The sequence below is a fragment of the Aphelocoma coerulescens genome, chromosome 3, assembly GCF_041296385.1.
Source record: "Aphelocoma coerulescens isolate FSJ_1873_10779 chromosome 3, UR_Acoe_1.0, whole genome shotgun sequence".
NCBI lineage: Eukaryota > Metazoa > Chordata > Aves > Passeriformes > Corvidae > Aphelocoma > Aphelocoma coerulescens.
Genome location: NC_091016.1, coordinates 38,294,042 through 38,312,793, shown reverse-complemented (window position 1 = coordinate 38,312,793; position 18,752 = coordinate 38,294,042). Strand labels below are relative to the sequence as shown.

Genomic DNA, 18,752 nt, shown 5'->3' with positions numbered 1-18,752 from the left:
ATCAGAAAAAGACATTTTTCATCCTCAATAAAATTCATCCTCTTACTTCTAGGAGATCATTGTGAAAAGTAAGAATAATGACAAATCTAAGACACATATTATTATTTTTCATTTAAAAAAAATCTCTGCAGTGCTATTAAACATAAAAGGAGACAGAATCCAGGACTAAGTGGTGTAGTAGCAAAGAGGCATGCTGGCCACAATGTCTCATTTCTGACATTACAGTCACTCTACACTTGAAATCCACCTTACATATAGACATGGTTTGCCTTAATCTTTTTGTGCAAGCAGTAGCATCAACAAAAGCCTACCAAGAAAATCCTACCGCAAATTTCTTTTTACAGCCCTAATTTCCTGATGTTTTTGAATTGCTATTGTAATTGAGAAGGGGTTGGAGTATTGTGTGTACTTTTCACTGCAAAACACTAATATTTCCAAAGTCAGAATGAAAGGGTATTTATGACATAAAAGTTACAGCCAAATGCTGCTGTCACTATCTCAAAATATAATCAGATTGCATGAAATGGGCTAATATGGCCTCTGTGGTGCATAGTTTTATACTATTAAGAGTAACTTAGAAATAATGGAAACTGATATTGACGGGATCTGTTCTCGATTGTGCACAACAAGGCAGCCAGGAATGCTTAAGGAAGCCAAAACAACAATAAAAGTAAATGAAAGATCTAGTTGCAGGCCGCAGATGACTCTTATTTCGCCTACCACATTTTCAGTAAAAATTTGGCAGGTTAGTAAAATTATTTAGCATCTTTAATGGTCTTCTGAGTATGACTGCTATGGTGAAACAGACTTAATGGAAAAAAAATTGTTTCAGGCTGTTAAAATATATAAGGTAGTGTAATTCAATTGACTAAGCTGAATTGGATGCAAAATTTTAATACTTACTAGGAGGTGCTTATAGGTAGATACATTAACAAATATGGTCTAAACAAAAATGGACAGGACAAAAGGACAGAAGAATAAAATGGAGTATTTGTATTAGCCAGAGTGCTAATTTTCACGTGCTGCATAGTGTTACACAGAAAGAACTGAAGAAAGGAATGTATAGTATAATCACTTCTAAGCCTCAGACATCAGTGTATAAAAACCATCCACAAAGCAGTTACATCTGCATCAATCAGGATATAGATAGCTATAAATGGATACAACATGGATTGAGTTTCTTGCTTATACAGTAGAGTTACAGTAAACACTCAATTAAAAGACTATTTTCCCATTTTAATGCCAAAATAAAAAAAAAAAAGAGTAAGGAAATTAATTTTTAATTTGAAAACTCTTTACTTGTAGCTACACTTTATATACCAAACCAAGACCAAAATGTGTTTTGTACAATTTTTCTTAGAACTTTGGAGGCATTTCTAGCTTGATTCTTAAAGGAGGTTTTCAACCTATTAGAATTTCCTACAAGAGGCATGTAAGCATTGTCGAGCTCAGTGCAACACTACTGATTTGTTACATGGCTGCTTGCTTTGTTCAAGGGATCAGTTTGGTTTTTAGTTTACATATACTGTTGTTGTATTGCTCATGTTTCCCAGATATACTTGAGTGTTTCACTTTTAACACTGAAGAACTTAACCGAAAGCAAGTTTTAAACAGATGTTTTTAATTGCAGCAAAATCCATACTCTACTGCACTATAGCTAACAGAAGTTTTGCCTTACTGAGGAAAAACCCACAGCAATTCAGTCCAAACCAAGCGTTTCTTCTAGATTTTGCAGCAATCCATGGAAACAGAGTCTTGAGAGATGACGTCTACATTGCATTGTTACATTATTTCTGAGAGATTCAAATCTCAAGGGATTTAGAGATTACACAAGTCTTGTCCCAGCATGACACTGCAAGTGGTACCTTCAGGACTGGCATGTGTCCCACTGCATCTTTTACTGCCTCCCATACCCTCCAAACATTTGTTCTCCCCCAGATAAGAGGTGCATTTAGGGTGGCTGCTAGGCTCCTGTCTTCAAGCAGCACAGTTGCAACCCCAGATACTGAGAAAGATGTGCTTGTGTGTAGCTGCTTATTGCTGGTGTTCACAGTTCCTGCTCTAAAATGCATTTCAACTTCAACAAAAGAAAGAAGCTTGACAGTCAGTGCTGACTTTGGCTCTACCTTATTTAAGCTAAGAAATTTCTTGGGTATAACATAGATGAGCAAATCTAAGAGACAGAAGGAATGCAGGACAATGTGGACTTCTAGACTGCAGCAGAGGAAAAAGAGTCCTCCACAGTACGTTTAACCTGCTTTTCCAAGTTTGCCACAGCAAAAAGCCTACTTGGCAGGAGTTAAGTGAGTTTATATGGACACTATGGAGACCCATAGTTGCAAGGTAGATATTGAAATTCTTCTTGCATCGGTCAATCTATGAATATCCATGCACAGGTTCTGTACTGACATTTATGTTCTAGCCAGTCCGACACAGGCAAATTAACCTTCTGAAAGAAAGACAGGTGAATTCCAGCGTCATGTCTTACAGAAGTAACCAAGTATTCAGAACACTTCTGCAGCAGGGCTCAGCACCTGAGGTCTCTGCTTCTGGATCTATTCCAAACATCAGCTGTGCTGTGGTTTGAAAATGCATTGCCAACATGGCTGAGGCTTTCCGCATATCTGGCCTAATTTAAATATACTGCATAATATCTCTGAGGGACTTGTGGTGTACCCAAAGGTGATTGGGAGGAGAATCTGGCAGTAGTTATCATTCATGACCACAGAGAATATAATCATGGCTATGGTGTAAGTGCAGAGCACTTGGCAGCTGTGTTGTGAGATATTTGTCCTTTCCCAGAAGTTAACTGCTGTTCTAAGACGTGAAGTGATGATAAGGACTTCACTGTCCATGTCTATTTTGGTGCCACCCAAAGAAGAAGGAGATAGAAAATAAGAGCAAGATCTACAGCACCTGCCCTGGATGCCAGATTACCTTTTAATCTGGTCCCTCACAGCCTGTATCTGCAAGGTTGAAGAGACATGGCTCACCTGAATATGTGCAAAAAGGAGGACATGAACCTGATCTCCAAGAACTTCAGGGACAGAAAAAAACCTGTTTAATATCTGACAGAAATCCTGGATAGCCTCCAGGTTTGGAATCAACAGAACTCAGAAATCAATTAGGAACATAACAAAGTCTGCTAGGAGCATCATATTAGACCTGCTGTAGGGCTGAATATATCTATGGGTGATTTTTGACATTGAACAATCTGAAACTGGATACCAAACATATGCTGTTGGAGCCTTAAAGGAAAAAATGATTAAACTCCCCATCAAACTGAGGCACCCCTCAAAATTGCTCTAATTAATCTGTACAAAGTGCAGAGTGGTAATCTTTTATCAGAAGTTATATAAATTTATGGATAAATACAATCTTTAATCCATAGATATGAAAGTTTCAAGTGATGGTTTTGGATACTTTTATTCCAAAATAAAATTTAAAAATCCCATGCTAATACCATAACTTCTGTTTTTGGTAAATTTCAGACATCCTGTCAAAGAAAGAAGGGAGCTGTTTTTCACATTACAGTATTTGAAATAATCAAAATAAAATTATTAGTGCTATCAGCAGCTTACAGTTTACCTTATTGGAAGTCTTAGCCATGCACTGGCTTTTTTCTTTTAGAAACTAGAATCTCCTCCCATACATTTGAATTCTGTGATTTCATCAGCTAAAAGGTAAAATGAACTTAAAATATACTCACTTATTTTATTTCTCACTTCATTCAATTTCTCTCCAAGGCATTTAGCTTCATCAAACCTGTCAATGCAGGAATAATGATACAGAATTATTCTAAAGAACAACAAGTTACAGAAGTTGATCACAATAAAATACATAATTTCTCAGTACTACTTTTTCATTTGTAAGTAGAACTAATTGGAAACAATTTTCCACAAGGAGAGGTTGTCTGGTCTAAGAGAAACCATCTAGAAGAGTCTTGATCTAGACAAAGTAACTAAGGAAATCCACAAATTGTACTTCTGTCTAACTCAAAAAATGTCAAAACAGAGTAAACAAATATGGCTTCTCCCTACAAAAGTGGGATTTGAAAAATTCCCTCTTCTCAGTTGGTCCATTTCTTCATAAGACTGGAACAAGTTAGAATTTCAAGTGCCTTCATTGGTATCTGCTCACAAAAATTTGCTTTCAAGGCCGAATTCCACAAGGCTAAATGGCTGAAGCTGGAGGGTTCCTGAGCACTTACTCTTTATGTATAAAAGGTGGAAACTATGGAAGCTTCTGTTAGACTTTAGAAAAGCTTTTTCTACTGGGGTTAACTTAGAGCCCCAAGCACGCTTTGAGGATTGCATAAATACCAAAGGGAAGAAGCTCTGAAGTACCTCTCTCTTTCTTTCCCTCAGATCCCATGAGCCAGATAGTAAGTTCATCAATTACTTATTAATTCCTGAGGCAAATCTCATGTTGGCTATTGACTCTGATTCATGTTCACAGAGAGATTTATCTGTAAAAGTTGAAGTCAGCTATCTATCCAGCCTTTATTCATAAATTACTGCCAATAGTTGAATAGGTCGTGCATCTGTTTTTTGAACACCATAGTTTATAAACCAGCACAATAACATAAACTGAAATTTGGCATTAATTTATAACATTTCAACAGATTCCGTCTGTGACTATGAATCATAGTCAAACAAAATAAACCAGGTAAATACACAAGATTTGACTCTAATATTGAATGGGAAAAAGCTATTTCCAGTACTTCTTTAACAAAAAAAAAAGTGGTATTATCTAGCATTAAGGTGATATTGCTATGAATAGTGGTGGGTGAACAGTTATATTGCTAGCTGAAAAAAATCACGTGTGTCTTACATGGAGACCACTTAACAGAAAAGCTGAAGTTGCCAAATCATGGCTTCTATTACCTACAAGATAAATACTCCATGATGAAACCCCAGAGTGAATTTAGCCACTAATTTTAGTGGAAAAAGTATTTTTGGCAAAGATTTAATCCTTTGAATGCAAATGCCAGTAATTAAAATATAAACATCTTGGAAAACAAATCCCTAACTCATTATGTAAACCAAGACAAACTCAGAGGCTGTCTAACGAGAGAGTGGAGACATTCAGTGAATTAAATGAATATTCACTTGTTTTTAATTATTAGAAATTACAACAACAAGTGGCCCAAGTGAAACTCATCCTTTCCATGAAACTTGCCCATAGGTACTGAAAAAACAAGTTAGCTGTTAACCAGCTAAAACACAGAAAGCAAGGAAAGAAGAAAATGGAAAAAATTAATGTAGAACAACAAAATGGAAACTAGATCTACATCACATCTGTATGCTCAGTAGAATTTTACTACTGGAAATATTGACTAAGATGGGATTTAGAAGCTTCATGCAGTATGGAATATTACATTGGAGTGGCACAACTGGGAAGATTTCTTGGTACCATATTTCATCAGAAAATGAGATGCATTTTTCTCCTCCTCAGAGAAACAGTCCTAAGACAACAAGGTTGCATTAAGAAATAGGATATTATTAAGCTCTCTGGAAGTCAGGCATAGAAAGTCCAAATTGCAGAAATCTGATTCTGTCTGGGTATAAACACAGGGTGGTTTCTTTTAAGTGGGGAAGCAGTTATTAATGTATGGAAGAAAAATGAAAAAGAATTGCTGTAAAGCTGTAGAAGATCAACATTTCTGTCTTACAAAGGCACTTCCCATAGGCAACTGTCTTAACAGGATAGCTTGAACCTCTTTTCTTTCACTTGAATTATCTTTGACTATATCAGTTTACCCACTTTTTAAATCCAGAGACATTACTGAGTTACAGCATAAGCTACTGCACCTGTGAAGAGCTCTGAAGTAGTAGGTGAAAAGCTTTATTCAAAACCAGATCTTTTCCTGTATATATTTTTTTAACAAAACAAATGCTCTTCAGTATTTGATTTAATTAACTGATGCTTTTGATCATTTATACACAAGTAGTTACAGAAAAAAACACATGTATATTGTATATGTATGACTAGGTATAGTCACATCTATATGAAAAATTTTACAGCCCCAGCAACAGTTGCAACCTTCACAGTGAAACTTCGAGTAGGCTCACTGACAATTCACCATTCAATTAATGTAAGAGTGATATAAGGCACACTTGATGTTTTACTAAGATGTGCCAGGGGCTCCTGAGACAATAGGAGCCAACGGGGAAAGACTAGGGAAATACTTCAAAGCAGTTAAGGGGTGTTCTAAGAAAATGGAGTGGCCAAGAGCTGAGGTGCCTTTATACCAATGCATGCAGTGTGGGCAACAGACAGAAGCAGCTGGAAGTCACTACACTGCTAAAGAACTGTGATCTAGTTGCCATTACTGGAACTTGGTGGGACAAATCCCGTAACTTGAGTTTGCCTATCAATGGCTACGGGTTGTCAGAAGAGACAACACGTCAGAGAGGAGGAGGGGTGGAGAGGTTGCTCTCTAAACCAAGAGGCAGATTGAGCGTGAAGAGCTGTCTCTGAAGAACAGATATCTGCAGGCTGATAGCTGATGGGTAGGAATCAGAGACTGAGGGAACAAAGGGAACTGAGTGGTTGGCATCTACTGCAGGATCCCTGATCAAGGGGAGACTATTTACAAGGCCTTCTTGCTCCAGCTAATGGAGGCATTGTGCTTACCAGCTCTTGTCCATCTGGAGGATGTCAAACATGTCAGCATCTCCTGAAAAAGTAATATGGCACGCAGTAGGCAATCAAAGAGACTTCTGGAATGCATGTAGGATAACTTCTTAAGCAAGGTAATAGACAGCCTTACCAGAGGGATGCAGTACTGGACCTATTGGTCACCAAAGTAATAAGCTAATTGGAGACATCAAGATGGGAGGCAGCCTGGGCTGCTGTGGTCATGCGTTGGTGGAGTCCACAGTCCAGAGGGACATGGGTCACAGGAAGCTATGCCCCTGAGTTTTAGGAAAGCAAAATTCCAGCTCTTCAAGGAGTTAGTCAATAGGATCCCCTGGGAAATGGCCTTCAGGGACAAAGGAATATAACAAAGCTGGCAGATCTTTTAGAAGGTTTTCCATTAAGTGCAAAAACTCTCAATCCCCAGGAGAAAGAAATCAAACAAGGAAGGAAAGAGACCAGCATAGCTGAGTTGAGATCTGCAAACCAATCTAAAGTGCAATGCACAGGCAGTAGAAGCACAGAGAGATAATCTAGGAAGAGTATAGTGATGCTGCCTGTGTAGGGATCAGGCCAGAAAGGCCAAGGTGCAGCTAGATCTGACCTTGGCAATGGATGGCAAGAATAATGAGGACTTCTACAGGTATGTGAGGCAGAAAAAGAAGCTCAAGGAAAACGTACCCCTCCCTGATGATCAACAGTGGCAACCTGGTAACAGTAGATGAGAAGGCTGAGGTACTTGACAACTTTTTGCTTCAGTCTTCACTGGCAATCTCTCTTCCCACACCACTTCAGTAGATGGACTGCATGACAGGAACTGGAGGGGAAAAGTCCCTACCGCTGTAAGAGAAGATCGGGTTCATGACCACCTAAGGAACCTGTACACAAGTCTATGGGACCTATGGCAACTACAACCTGTCTGACTCATCTCTGTGCCTGGGAAAATCATGGCAAAAATCCACCTAGAAGCTATGCTAAGGCACATGCAGAACACAAAGGTGATACAAAACAGCCAGCACGGATTCACCGGGGGCAAGTCCTGCCTGACCAACCTAGTGGCTTTCTATGATGGAGTGACTACATCACTGGACAAGAGAAGAACTACGGATGTCATCCACCTTGGCTTTGTAAGGCCCTTGACACAGCCCCCCACATCCTTTTTAAATTGCAGGTATATGGATTTGATGGATTGACTATTCAATGGATGAAGAATTGTTTGGATGTTTGCATCCAGAGGGTAGTGGTCAATGGTTCAATGTCCAGACAGAGACTGGTGACAAGTTGTGACCCTCAGGGGTCCATCTGAGACTGGTAATGTGTTAGAATGGACCTCTTCACTGACGACAGAGACACTGGGAATGAGTGCACCCTCAGCACATTTCATACGACACCAAGCTGAGTGGTACAGCGGACGTACCTGAGGGACAGGATGGACAGGCTCAGAAAGTGGGCCCAGGTGAACCTAATGAAGTCTACAAGACCAAGTGCAGGGTCCTGCACCTAGACTGGGGCAAATCCTGATGTCAATAGAGGCTGAGAGATAAAGAGATTGAGAGCATCCCTGAGAAGGACTTGGGGTTACTGGTGAATGAAAAGCTGGACACGACCCAACAATGTGCTCTTGCACCACAGGCATTGAACTTTATCCTGGGCTGTATCAAAAGAAGGGAGGCTAGCAGGTTGAGGAGGTGATTTTTCTCCTCTACTCATCTTGTGAGATCCCACCTGGAGTATTTGTAAAGGACATTTTTCTGCCCAACCATCCAGGAGCCATTCTGGTGGCTGTTGTGGTTTAGGAATGTTATTCTCCAATGTAGGAGTCCCATTAAAAAACCCACACTTCCCCTTGCTCCCTCTCCAATTGGAAGCACTAAAGACAAAGGTCATGATTTGTGATAAGAACAATTTAATGGAAACAGCAATGAGATAAGAAAATGAACAATAACAGCAACAATAATAATAACAAAAGTGTGCAAAAGAGAAAGTTTGGAGCTTGACCCAGCCACTGCCATGCCACCCAAAGTGCTCCCTTCAGTTGGGACCACTGTTACCCCACCACTCTGTCTGCCACGCTTGCCCCACTGGAAAAGGAAAAGGCTCTTTTCCTCTGCCCCTGGCAATGGCATAGGATGGTATTGAATAAGAACAGGGTCTTGGTTATGCCCACAAGGCTCCAGGCCCTGCCCCCTCATGGCTACTACAAGAAATTAACCCTGTCCTTAGCCAAAACCAGTTACACTCACATCACCTGGGCGAGGACCTAAGCCCCTTTGCAGTGGGTGGCTCCAGTGAGCTGACAAGTGAACTGCTTGACTCCCTGCACCTACCACACACAGTCAGACAAGGTTTCCTTATGGCTCAACTCGAAGTTTCCCATAGCAGAGACTCAGATGTCTGGATCCTTAAAATAATTTAATTATGATGCAACAACAGGATAACAGCTCAAGCTGGTGCCTCTGAGGAGGGACCCTGAAGAAAGGAAACACTGGACTTTTACACCCTCACAGTCTAAGAGCGTGAAAACCTCTGCTCTTCCTCCAGAGGCACCGGCTCCTACTGTGTCTCTAAGTGTCTGTCCACCTGGCTGGCACCACAGGTCCCTGTGCCCTTTGTTATGCAAAGGGTCAGTGCCAGTTCAAGGCCTCTTGCCTTGGGCTCCTGCCAACCAGAGCTCACAGTGCAGCTGCACACCGAGCTATGAGCACTAAATGTATTCAACAGTACTGTGTCCAGTTCTGGAACACAGGAAAGACATGGATGTGTTAGAGTGGGTCCAGAGCAGGGCCACAAAAATCATCAGAGGGCTGGAACATCTTTCTTAGGAAGACAGACTGGGACAGTTGGGGTTGTTCAGCCTGGAGAAGAGAAAGCAGCAGGATGATCTTATTGCAGCCTACCAATATATATGGGGAATTATAAGGAAGATGGGGACAAATGTTTTAGCAGGGACTGTTGTGATAGGACAAGGGGTAATGCTTTAGGGTAGATTTAGACTAGGTATAAGAGAGAAATTTTTTACAATGAGTGTGGTAACACTGGAACAGGTTGCCCAGAGAAGTGGTGGATGTCCCATCCCTGGAAACATTCAAAGTCAGGCTCTTGACAGACTCTGAGCACCCTGATCTAGTTGAAGATGTCCCTGCTCATTGCAGCAGGGTTGGACTAGATGACTGTTAAAAATTCCTTCCAACTCAGCCTATTCTCTGACTCTATGATAATTAGCAAGCCAAGAAAATCTACCCAAAGTACCCAAAGGAAAAAATAAGATAGCTAAAAATAAGTAATTTGTGAACCAAACAGTTTGTGGTATGACAGAAGTGGTTATGCAACTATAAACAAAATTATTAACAAGAGAAGCCGACATATAAAGGGAAGGAAGCTATGGTAACCTTTAAACATGTGGTGTCCACACTCTTCTTCCTGTGCAATTTGAACACTGGCTGGGTAACAGAGCTTTGGTGTAACTGGTAGTTCAGAGGCTGCATTCCAAATTACAGACTGGACTTGATATAAATCCATTCTAATGAACTCAGTAAACTTGGAGCTATAAGCATCTTTGCTAAAAATGACTGCAAATGGCAGGGGAAACAGCCTTTTCCAGAGTATCAAAATTCACATCAGCACTGATTTCAGAAATCAGCTGATGCCTATTAGAGAGGGGTTACACAAGGCATTAGTTTGAATTTCTTTGTCCTTTAAGGAAAGCAAATCTGTCATCAAACTTTGTAGCTTCTGGTCAATTCTACTATATATTCTGAAACCAGAAGGAAATACTGGTTTGCTTCATAGTAATAACAAACAGAAAAAATACAGAAGAATTGTGGTTAACTAGAGGAAGGGCAGGGCATGGCTCAGAACTGTATTGTTCTCATTATCATGCTGTAACTATAAAGTGTTCTGCTGAATAGCAACACCAGAAATGTAATCATTTATGCAGTGATCATGCAGTGATGTGGCATGATCTGATATATTGATCAGAAGAAAGGCATTACTAAACATCCAGTTTACATGGATAAATGCTTACATACATCTAATACCTTAGTAATTTGTGTTCCTGTGGCTGAGTTACAGATCCAGGTAAAAAGTTAATCAGTTCAGAAAAGTGATAAATAGCAACAACTTGAGTAAGTCACAAAGACGTGGAGATCATTTCTTGTCTCGATTTCACTGAATTAAATGAGTGTAGGACTTGGTGACCCTGAAAATAATGTCTTTCATGCCTATGAAGTGAGAAAATTGTGTTAAAGAAAGCAGAAGAAAGGAGGAGAAACCTGGAAGAGAAAACCTCAGGACAAAAAACTCCACAAAAACCAAACCACCACAACACCACCTCACAAACAAACAAGCAAAGAAACAAGCAACCCCTCAACCAAACAGAAAAAACCAAACCAAATACCCCAAGAAACTCTTAGGGGAAATGGTAGTTACAAGTATAGATGGAGAGATCTGCTTTTGGCATTCTGCAACCTCAAAGCTGTGTATTTCTTTTGCAGTACTAGGAGGGTTAACACCTGAAAAGCTGACAAAGAAACAGTACTGTTATCCCATCAGCATAGACAAGTGTTGGTGGTTTAATTTGTGAGGTTTAAAATCTGTATGAAAATTCATGTTCTCAATGTTCTGCCATTATCACTTTTTTCACCGGACGTATGAAGTGTTTAGCCAACCTTAACAACAAATGTGGAGGAAGAAAGTATTATTTCTGTTTGTGAATGCAAAACTGGCAGAGAGAAGCTAAAATCACTTGGCAAACAGGTTAGGAACACCAGACATGCATGTGTTAAGCATCTCCCAGCTTACTATCCCATTCAGTGCTGAAGCCAGTAAAGCATTTTTGACAATAGAAATTGCAGTAATTGATTCAGCCTCATGGATTTTATGTCCTCTAGAAAATTCTTGATTATGAATGCCATTGCCACATTGCTCCAACACGGCTGTGAAGATGAATAAAACCAGTGGAAATATGCACTAAGATTCCTCATGCTACTTTCATTTCTATCCAGACTGCTCTTCTAGCACCACTCAGTGTCTTCTGAACACACAATGTCCCAAGTAAGAAAAGGTGAAGGGCCTGTAACAAGCCCTCAACAGAGGCCTGGGATATCTGGTGTAAAATTGCCTGTTCCTGCCCAGACTGCTAGTGAACTCTCCGATGTCTTCCCCCAGCTGTATTTTGCTGTGGCACTCACCTCTGTTTCAGAAGCTGTTTGTTGTCCTCAATGGTTATACTGTCAGCATGGTCCTGCTTGAAAACTTCAAAAGCTTCCTGACATCCAAGTGACATCTTTCCTCCTGCCCCAAGGTAAAAAATAAAAAAGAGAATTACTTCAGAGTCATCAAAAGATAGACATTTTGCACTTATTTAAATCCTTTTTAGACAAATGCAGCAAGTCAGCCCAGGGATCTTAAAGCAAAGAGAAGACTAAGTTTGGTTTCCACTGATGGAAAAGCATTTTTGACGAAACATTTCTATTATCTAACAAATTAATTATGTTTCACGCCACTTCTCTAAAGTCTGAATGCTTGAGGTATACAATTCCTCAAGATAATTTTAAATGTTCATAAGTAAAACTGAACTTTGAAAATTTAAAGTATGTGAAATATTCTTAAGTATGAGCCAGAGGTATTTTCACAACAGCAAATGCAATTTGCTTCTGTATTTCTTCCATCTGTTTCACATTGGACCCTAAATATACCTCAAATATTTTCAGTACTCTTGGAAGAAAAAATCGGGCTTCTTTTAATTACGTATTAGTAAATACTTTTCCATACCCTTTTCGGCAAAGCAAGAATTCTACCTACAAAAATGGTTGGAGCCTGCCTTTTTACACTTAAAGATGGTGTTTCCTTTTGTGCACCAGAAGGTCAAGGCCTTCAAATTTTTAAAAATCACTATAGAAAAATATTACAGTCTGAATTATTTTCAGTTCTCATTGCTAATGATCTATAGATCCAAGTAAGCTATCATGTATCTCTATTTTTATTAACAAAAAAATTCAAAGGCTTAAGGAGAATGCGAGCTTATGCCAGCATCTGTGTTATCACCAGTACATATATGTCAATAAATAAGCAAGAAGAAAGGATGATACTTGCACTTAAATAAATTACAGGAATGAAGATAGTGCAGGAGCAGAAAGGGGAAGGACTCTAACACTCAAACTGTGTGAAGAATACAAAATAGCTACACCTTTAATTCAACCTCCAAATTGCAACTTAAACCTTGAAAATTATATTCCTTAAACAGGAATTTGATCCTCCTTGGTTTTTTTTCCCTCTTGAGTCTTTCTTTTGTCCTACCCACAAGTCTGCCTTCCTGCCTCAGAACTATCAAGACCCCCAAAACCGTTGGGAACAGGAGCTATAAATCTTCCTAGGATATCCGCTGTCCAAGTGTTTTCTCTATGTTTTATGCCAATGGACCAGCATTACCAATAACATATGCATGTATACCAGTTCTTTTTCAGGCTACCTGCTTTGCAATTTTGGCTTGAGGATTTTCTCCTTCTCCAGGTTTCTCCTGCTTTCTTCTGCTTTCTTTAACACAATTTTCTCATTTCATAGGCATGAAATACATTGTTTTCATGGTTAGGGTCACCAATTCATACTCATTTACATCAGTGAACCTGAGGCAGGAAATAGGCAAAACATGCCTAAACAAGCTGGGATGTGCAATACTGGGATGTTACCCCTTACTGGGATCTAGGTCCATAAGCTTCTAAATATATTCTTTTTCTAAATATATTCTGTGCACCTCCTCATGCTTATAGCAGGATAAGTTCCCACTGACTGCAGCGAGATTTCTGTGATGTAACATACTGGTTACAGAGAAGGCTGGTAACACGAACTAGAACTCAGGGTTCAATGATGAAGTAAAAGTTTAAAAAGTTTATTTAAAATATAGAGAAAAATTTGCCCCGTTTCAGTTAAAAGAACCAGCACATCTGTTACTAATTCAAAAATTTTGAGTTGAAAATAGAACCACCAGGAATGTTTGAATGGCAAAGCATGCAGAAATGCTCCACCCTTTTTGAATAAGAAAATCAAATAAAGATACAGTGCAGTATTTTCTGTTGTGTGATCCAAAAGAGCAAGAGAATTCAGTAAAATATATTTTTCTGTGGTGCTGACCTGAGAGTATAATGTTCATGTTTCATGCCTGCCTTGAAGAAAAACAGGCAGCTTTGCAAGAAGAATTTTATAGTACATTCATCCCATCTCTAGCACTAATTTTAACATGCAGCCTGAATTGACCCCCTAGAATTGCTTCTGTTGCAGAAAAAGCTTGTATTAAGAGCAGAAAGCCAGGACAAAATTTATCACCAAGCCTAAGATAAACAATGACATGCCCTTACTCATACATAATACTGCAATGTAAAGTATTTAACTCTTCTGGCTGTGTGCTGCGTTTGAGAGTACAAGTAAAAACACAAAAGTACGCTCAGAAAACAAAACTATTACAGTGATTATTGCTACTGCCTGGCAAAAATACATCAACCAAAATTAAAGGTAACCTGATAATCATTTTCCAGCACTAGCTTGAAAAGGCAGCAAATCTGTACAGCCAAAGCACACAAAAACAGATCCCCAGAACACTTGGGAAGGGGAAATTTTCTGGTCTATGTAGTTCATTTTAAGAAAATAGAGAAACATATGAAGTAGTAAACAAATCCATTCTGAAAATGGTATAAAGGGAAACAAACTTAGAAAGGACCATTGAGATTGTATTTCAGTATAATATGAGCATAAAACAGCTGCAGAAGAATGTTGCAGCCTACGGGTAATGACAGAGACATTTAGGAAGACAATAAGGGAAAACAATGTTAGTAACAGTAAAAGACTGCAAGAGACACTGAAATCTTGATGGAGTAGTTGTGTCTTCATTCTGCTCAGTAGTGAAGATTATTTCTTTTCCATGGCTGATGTGGTATCTTCCATCATTAGGTATACATTTCCTTAAATAATCTATAATTTCATAAAATAGCCTCACCTTCCTTCAAATGACCTCCAAGTGCCATGGTGCATTAACATTATTGGCATGCTGTTTCTCCTGGGCTTAATTCTAACAAATAAGCTATATGTTCATTTAAACATTTAAAAGGTGTTATTTGATTTGTTTTTCTCTAGCTTTGAAATTGAAATCTATGTATAGCAATACTTACATTATATAAACAAAAACAGAATTAAGAGAAGAAACCAATGATAAGGACAAAGTTTTGGCAGGGTAGTGGAATAGTTCAGATAATACTGCTAGAGAAAACAATTTCTTTCACTCTTAAAAGCCAAAAAATTCCTCCTCTCTTTCTTAATTACCATGGCATAGTGTTACAAAATAAATATTTGAAAATTCTTATCTAAGGAAGAACCATCATAGCCTGCAGGATGAGAACCAGGGAACACATGTCATCAAGTCATTATAATGTGACCTGGAATAATCATTACCATAAAAATAACCCAGATCATTGGAAAAAGCATAACATTTTCTTTCAATCACATTCAGGAAACCCCAGTTGACAGGTTTGCATAAAAACAGATAAAGTTTGTATCAACCTAATTTTACTTATACCTTTCCTGTTAGATTGTGCAACTTGGCTTGAATACTAAAACACAAATATGCCCAACTCACACAATGTGAAATTCACAGCAAACCCATCATCATTTATAGCAAATTCACATAGCTGAAATTTTTGGTAAAATTCAGGTTCAATCCACAGTATGAATTTGAATGCTTAGGAATGTTATCATCGAAGGTTTGATTTCAGTCTGTACTCTGATCCAGTGAACTCTGTCAGCTTTCATATTAAGCAAAAAAATTTGGTTCAATAGGCTCCTCTGCTGAAATGTGCAAATTACAGCTGTCCCACTGAACTTGAGTAAGTCAGCAGGGTGGCAGTGATGTCTCACAAGCTCTAAACTCGAGCAACAGCATCTGACATGACCAAGAAATAGAAAGATTGATGTAGTACTGATAATGGCCTAAACTCTTGAAATCAGTAATAATTCAAAACACAGTCAGCAAAAACATGATAAGGATTTTGGATGTTGCTGATTACTTTTTAAGGTAAGAAAAGCTCAGAGTGATTTAAGGACTCAGTTGTATGCCTATAGGAGGTAGAAGCCTGTATATCAGCAAAGACCCTGGCAGATATTGTGCATGCTATTCTATCACTCACTAATTTAGAGATTTTAGCATTTATTCTATGCTGTTACCTACACAAATGCTGTTTACAGCCATCCTAAACACCAAATGTTAATTTTGAAGAAACTTTAATGGAACATGTACGGTATAGTGTGGTGCTGGGTCTTCGACTGCCAACAGAGAAAGTATTTGGCTGAATGCTATTTTAAAATTAAATAGTATCCACTGCAATTACTCAAAGACTATACTGAGAAGGTAGGAACATGCAAGGGGATAACCATAGACCTTATTTTGTTGTCAAAAGTGATCAAAACCAGTTGCATTATCTACATGACCATACTGATTTTTAAATATATCCAACACCGAAAAATCCTACAGCAGCTTGTACTAGTGACCAAAGTTTATAAATACTGGATAATTTTAAAGTACTTTATTTTAGTGGTTTGTTTTTGGGGTTTTTTTCCCCATAAAAATTTTGAGACTGCTCAATCTGGAAATGGCACTTACAGTCTTGAGTCTGGCCACCTTCTGTTTTTCAGTTTGTTTGTTGAAAAAGGGTTATTGCTCAAGGGGAGAAGATCTTCATAAAGTTTAATGCATGAAACCTACAGAAAAAATTACATTGCTCTTCAGTTAGGTCTGGAAAAATCTGTCAAACAATAGCATGAAATTGATATCTTCTCTGTCTGAAAGCAGAACCACAGAGTCTCCTCACAACACCACTTGTAACCAGATTTTGGTTTTGGTATGAGAGCTCTGAGGGGGTTTCAGCAGCCCTCATGCCAGAGGCTGCCAGTTTAACCCACAAAAAAATTGGAAACAACTCTCCAGAAGAGAAGTATTAAGATTGCAAATTGATCTGTTCTGAGGGAGGAACATTAAGACTGTTGACAAACTCTTGGGAATAACTGTTCAGACAATGTATTCTGATGAGAAAGGCATCTGTTCACATATCTGCCCATGTATCTGTTTTGCAGAAACTTCATTTTCTGCATGAAAGAAGGAGTAAAAGTCTTTCCATTTTCTTTCCATTTTTACTAAGTGGTCTGTTAGAAAAGAATTGTCAGCCCTTCCACTGAAATCAATAGAAGCAAAGAGTTCCCTTGGCTCAAGGAAAGCTCTAATTAGACTGACAGTAGTCTGAAGAATTTCAGGATAGCAACTAGCGTGAATTGTGAGTTTTCATGCTTATGAGGATTGTCAGCCTGTTTGGGCTATTATGTATTTCCACATATTATCAAATGGGAACAAAGGAACTGTGAAAACTTTCAAATGAAACTAAAGACAAATTATTTGGTAAGTCTTTGCAATAGAACTAAGGTATTAGAGGTCATGTAAGCATAATCTGTTGCATCTTTACCAGGATCCATCAAGATATCATAGCCATCTGTTCAGAATGGAAAAAGATGTAACAGAGCTTGCAATAACGAGTCAATAAAGAATAAATACTTAAAAATAGGCAAGCAAATGGCAAAACAATATACAACAAATACTTCCCCACTGCAAAGCTCAGCTAAATTTCTCATGAAAAGCATGTGTGTTACATATGGCTACCTTCACTAGACTATGATTCAAAAATGGGAAAGACATAAAACAAGGTTGCTCACAGCACTCCTGCAGTGTTGAAGTTTCTGGGGAAGTTAAAAGCCTTGAAGGAAAACCAGAATATTCAGATGCAATGAACTAAAAAAAAATGGGCATAAATTCATATCTTGTGCTCTGGAGTTTCTTTGTTTACAGGGGAGGAAGAGGGTAAAATGAACAATTTATTGCGACTGTGAGTATGTTTAATGTGGTACTGACCATTAACCTAGGCAGGTCAGACTGCATGCCACAAGTGAAAATTCCCACCATGGAAACCTTGAGCTATTTGGTGCATGGGGAACTTACCTAGACCTTATCGCTTCCACACAAAATTAAGTGATTGATGAAACAGCCTATTCCATATATGTTGAAATAATTTATAAATGGAAGAGAAATCACCATTCAACGAAACCCTGAAAATGATGAACAGCAAAGAACAATCTTGTACAGGAGCATGTTGGACACAAATCAAAGACAAGCACCATTTCTAATGCAATTAATATCACTAGAAATGGGATTGCTTTAAGATGATTAAAATAAAACAAAAAAACCTAGGTATTACATATAATGCCAACTCTGCAAAAGTCAGTTTTGTCTGATTATGTGATTATGTTTTTATTTCTTATGGATTTCTCAGGTATAATTTGTTATATTTCTCAGAGATAATTTTTGTTATATTTCTCAGAGTACACCGCATGGAGTCAAGATGCTCTAGAATATCTGCACCAGCACTGATCATTTACAGCGTGCCAACTTTTGAGTTACCTGGCTATGTTAGTATATTCTCTTTAAAAAGCCACTTGGCACCAGAGTTATCAACGTCAAAGTTGGAGCATAGAGATGAGAATGCAGTTAGAGGCTATTTGGCATAACCAAAACGTTTGCAGATGTCATCAGTGGGGAATGAAATAGTGTACCTGCTGATAGTCATGTTCTGACACAAATATTAGCTGAGAAGTATTTTACATTTCATGTATGACACCTTGTAGGTTTCAAAGGAGAAAAAAATTCAGCTGCTATTTGCAACCATTTACTTCTTTAAAGCTGCCTGTGAGATCATATTTGATTGTATAATACATACACACATTGAAAGTCCTTAATTAGTAGGTACAAAGGGAAAGCCTGAAATGAAGCATGGTAGGCTTGGCAGAAGCTCAGTGGGTGGATATGAAGGAAAATATGAAGTCAAACCCACAAGAACTTTAGGAGACCCACCCAATGGTGCTGCCACTTCTAAATAAGTAAGATTCACTTCTGCATATGACAGAATCACACATTTCAGATAACTTCTCATAAAACAGGATAGATATGTCATACTGCATTGTTCAGTTTACATCAAACACCAGATATTACAAAGAAACTGTGCATTTCCCTTCTTTTGTAGGAATCT

At 38.5% G+C, this 18,752-nt stretch overlaps 1 protein-coding gene across 5 annotated transcripts in view; it reads right to left on the bottom strand.

The window, feature by feature from the left end:
- The window catches only part of KIF6 (kinesin family member 6), a 161,750-nt gene that overhangs the window by 49,910 nt on the left and 93,088 nt on the right, over nt 1-18,752 (bottom strand). For all 5 annotated transcript variants that reach the window (XM_069009817.1, XM_069009822.1, XM_069009818.1 and 2 more), the window contains 2 exons: nt 11,832-11,934; nt 3,710-3,765 (listed from right to left, as the gene is read on the bottom strand). In XM_069009817.1, the coding sequence (XP_068865918.1) occupies nt 3,710-3,765; nt 11,832-11,934 (159 nt within the window). The remainder of the gene's footprint in view (nt 1-3,709; nt 3,766-11,831; nt 11,935-18,752) is intronic.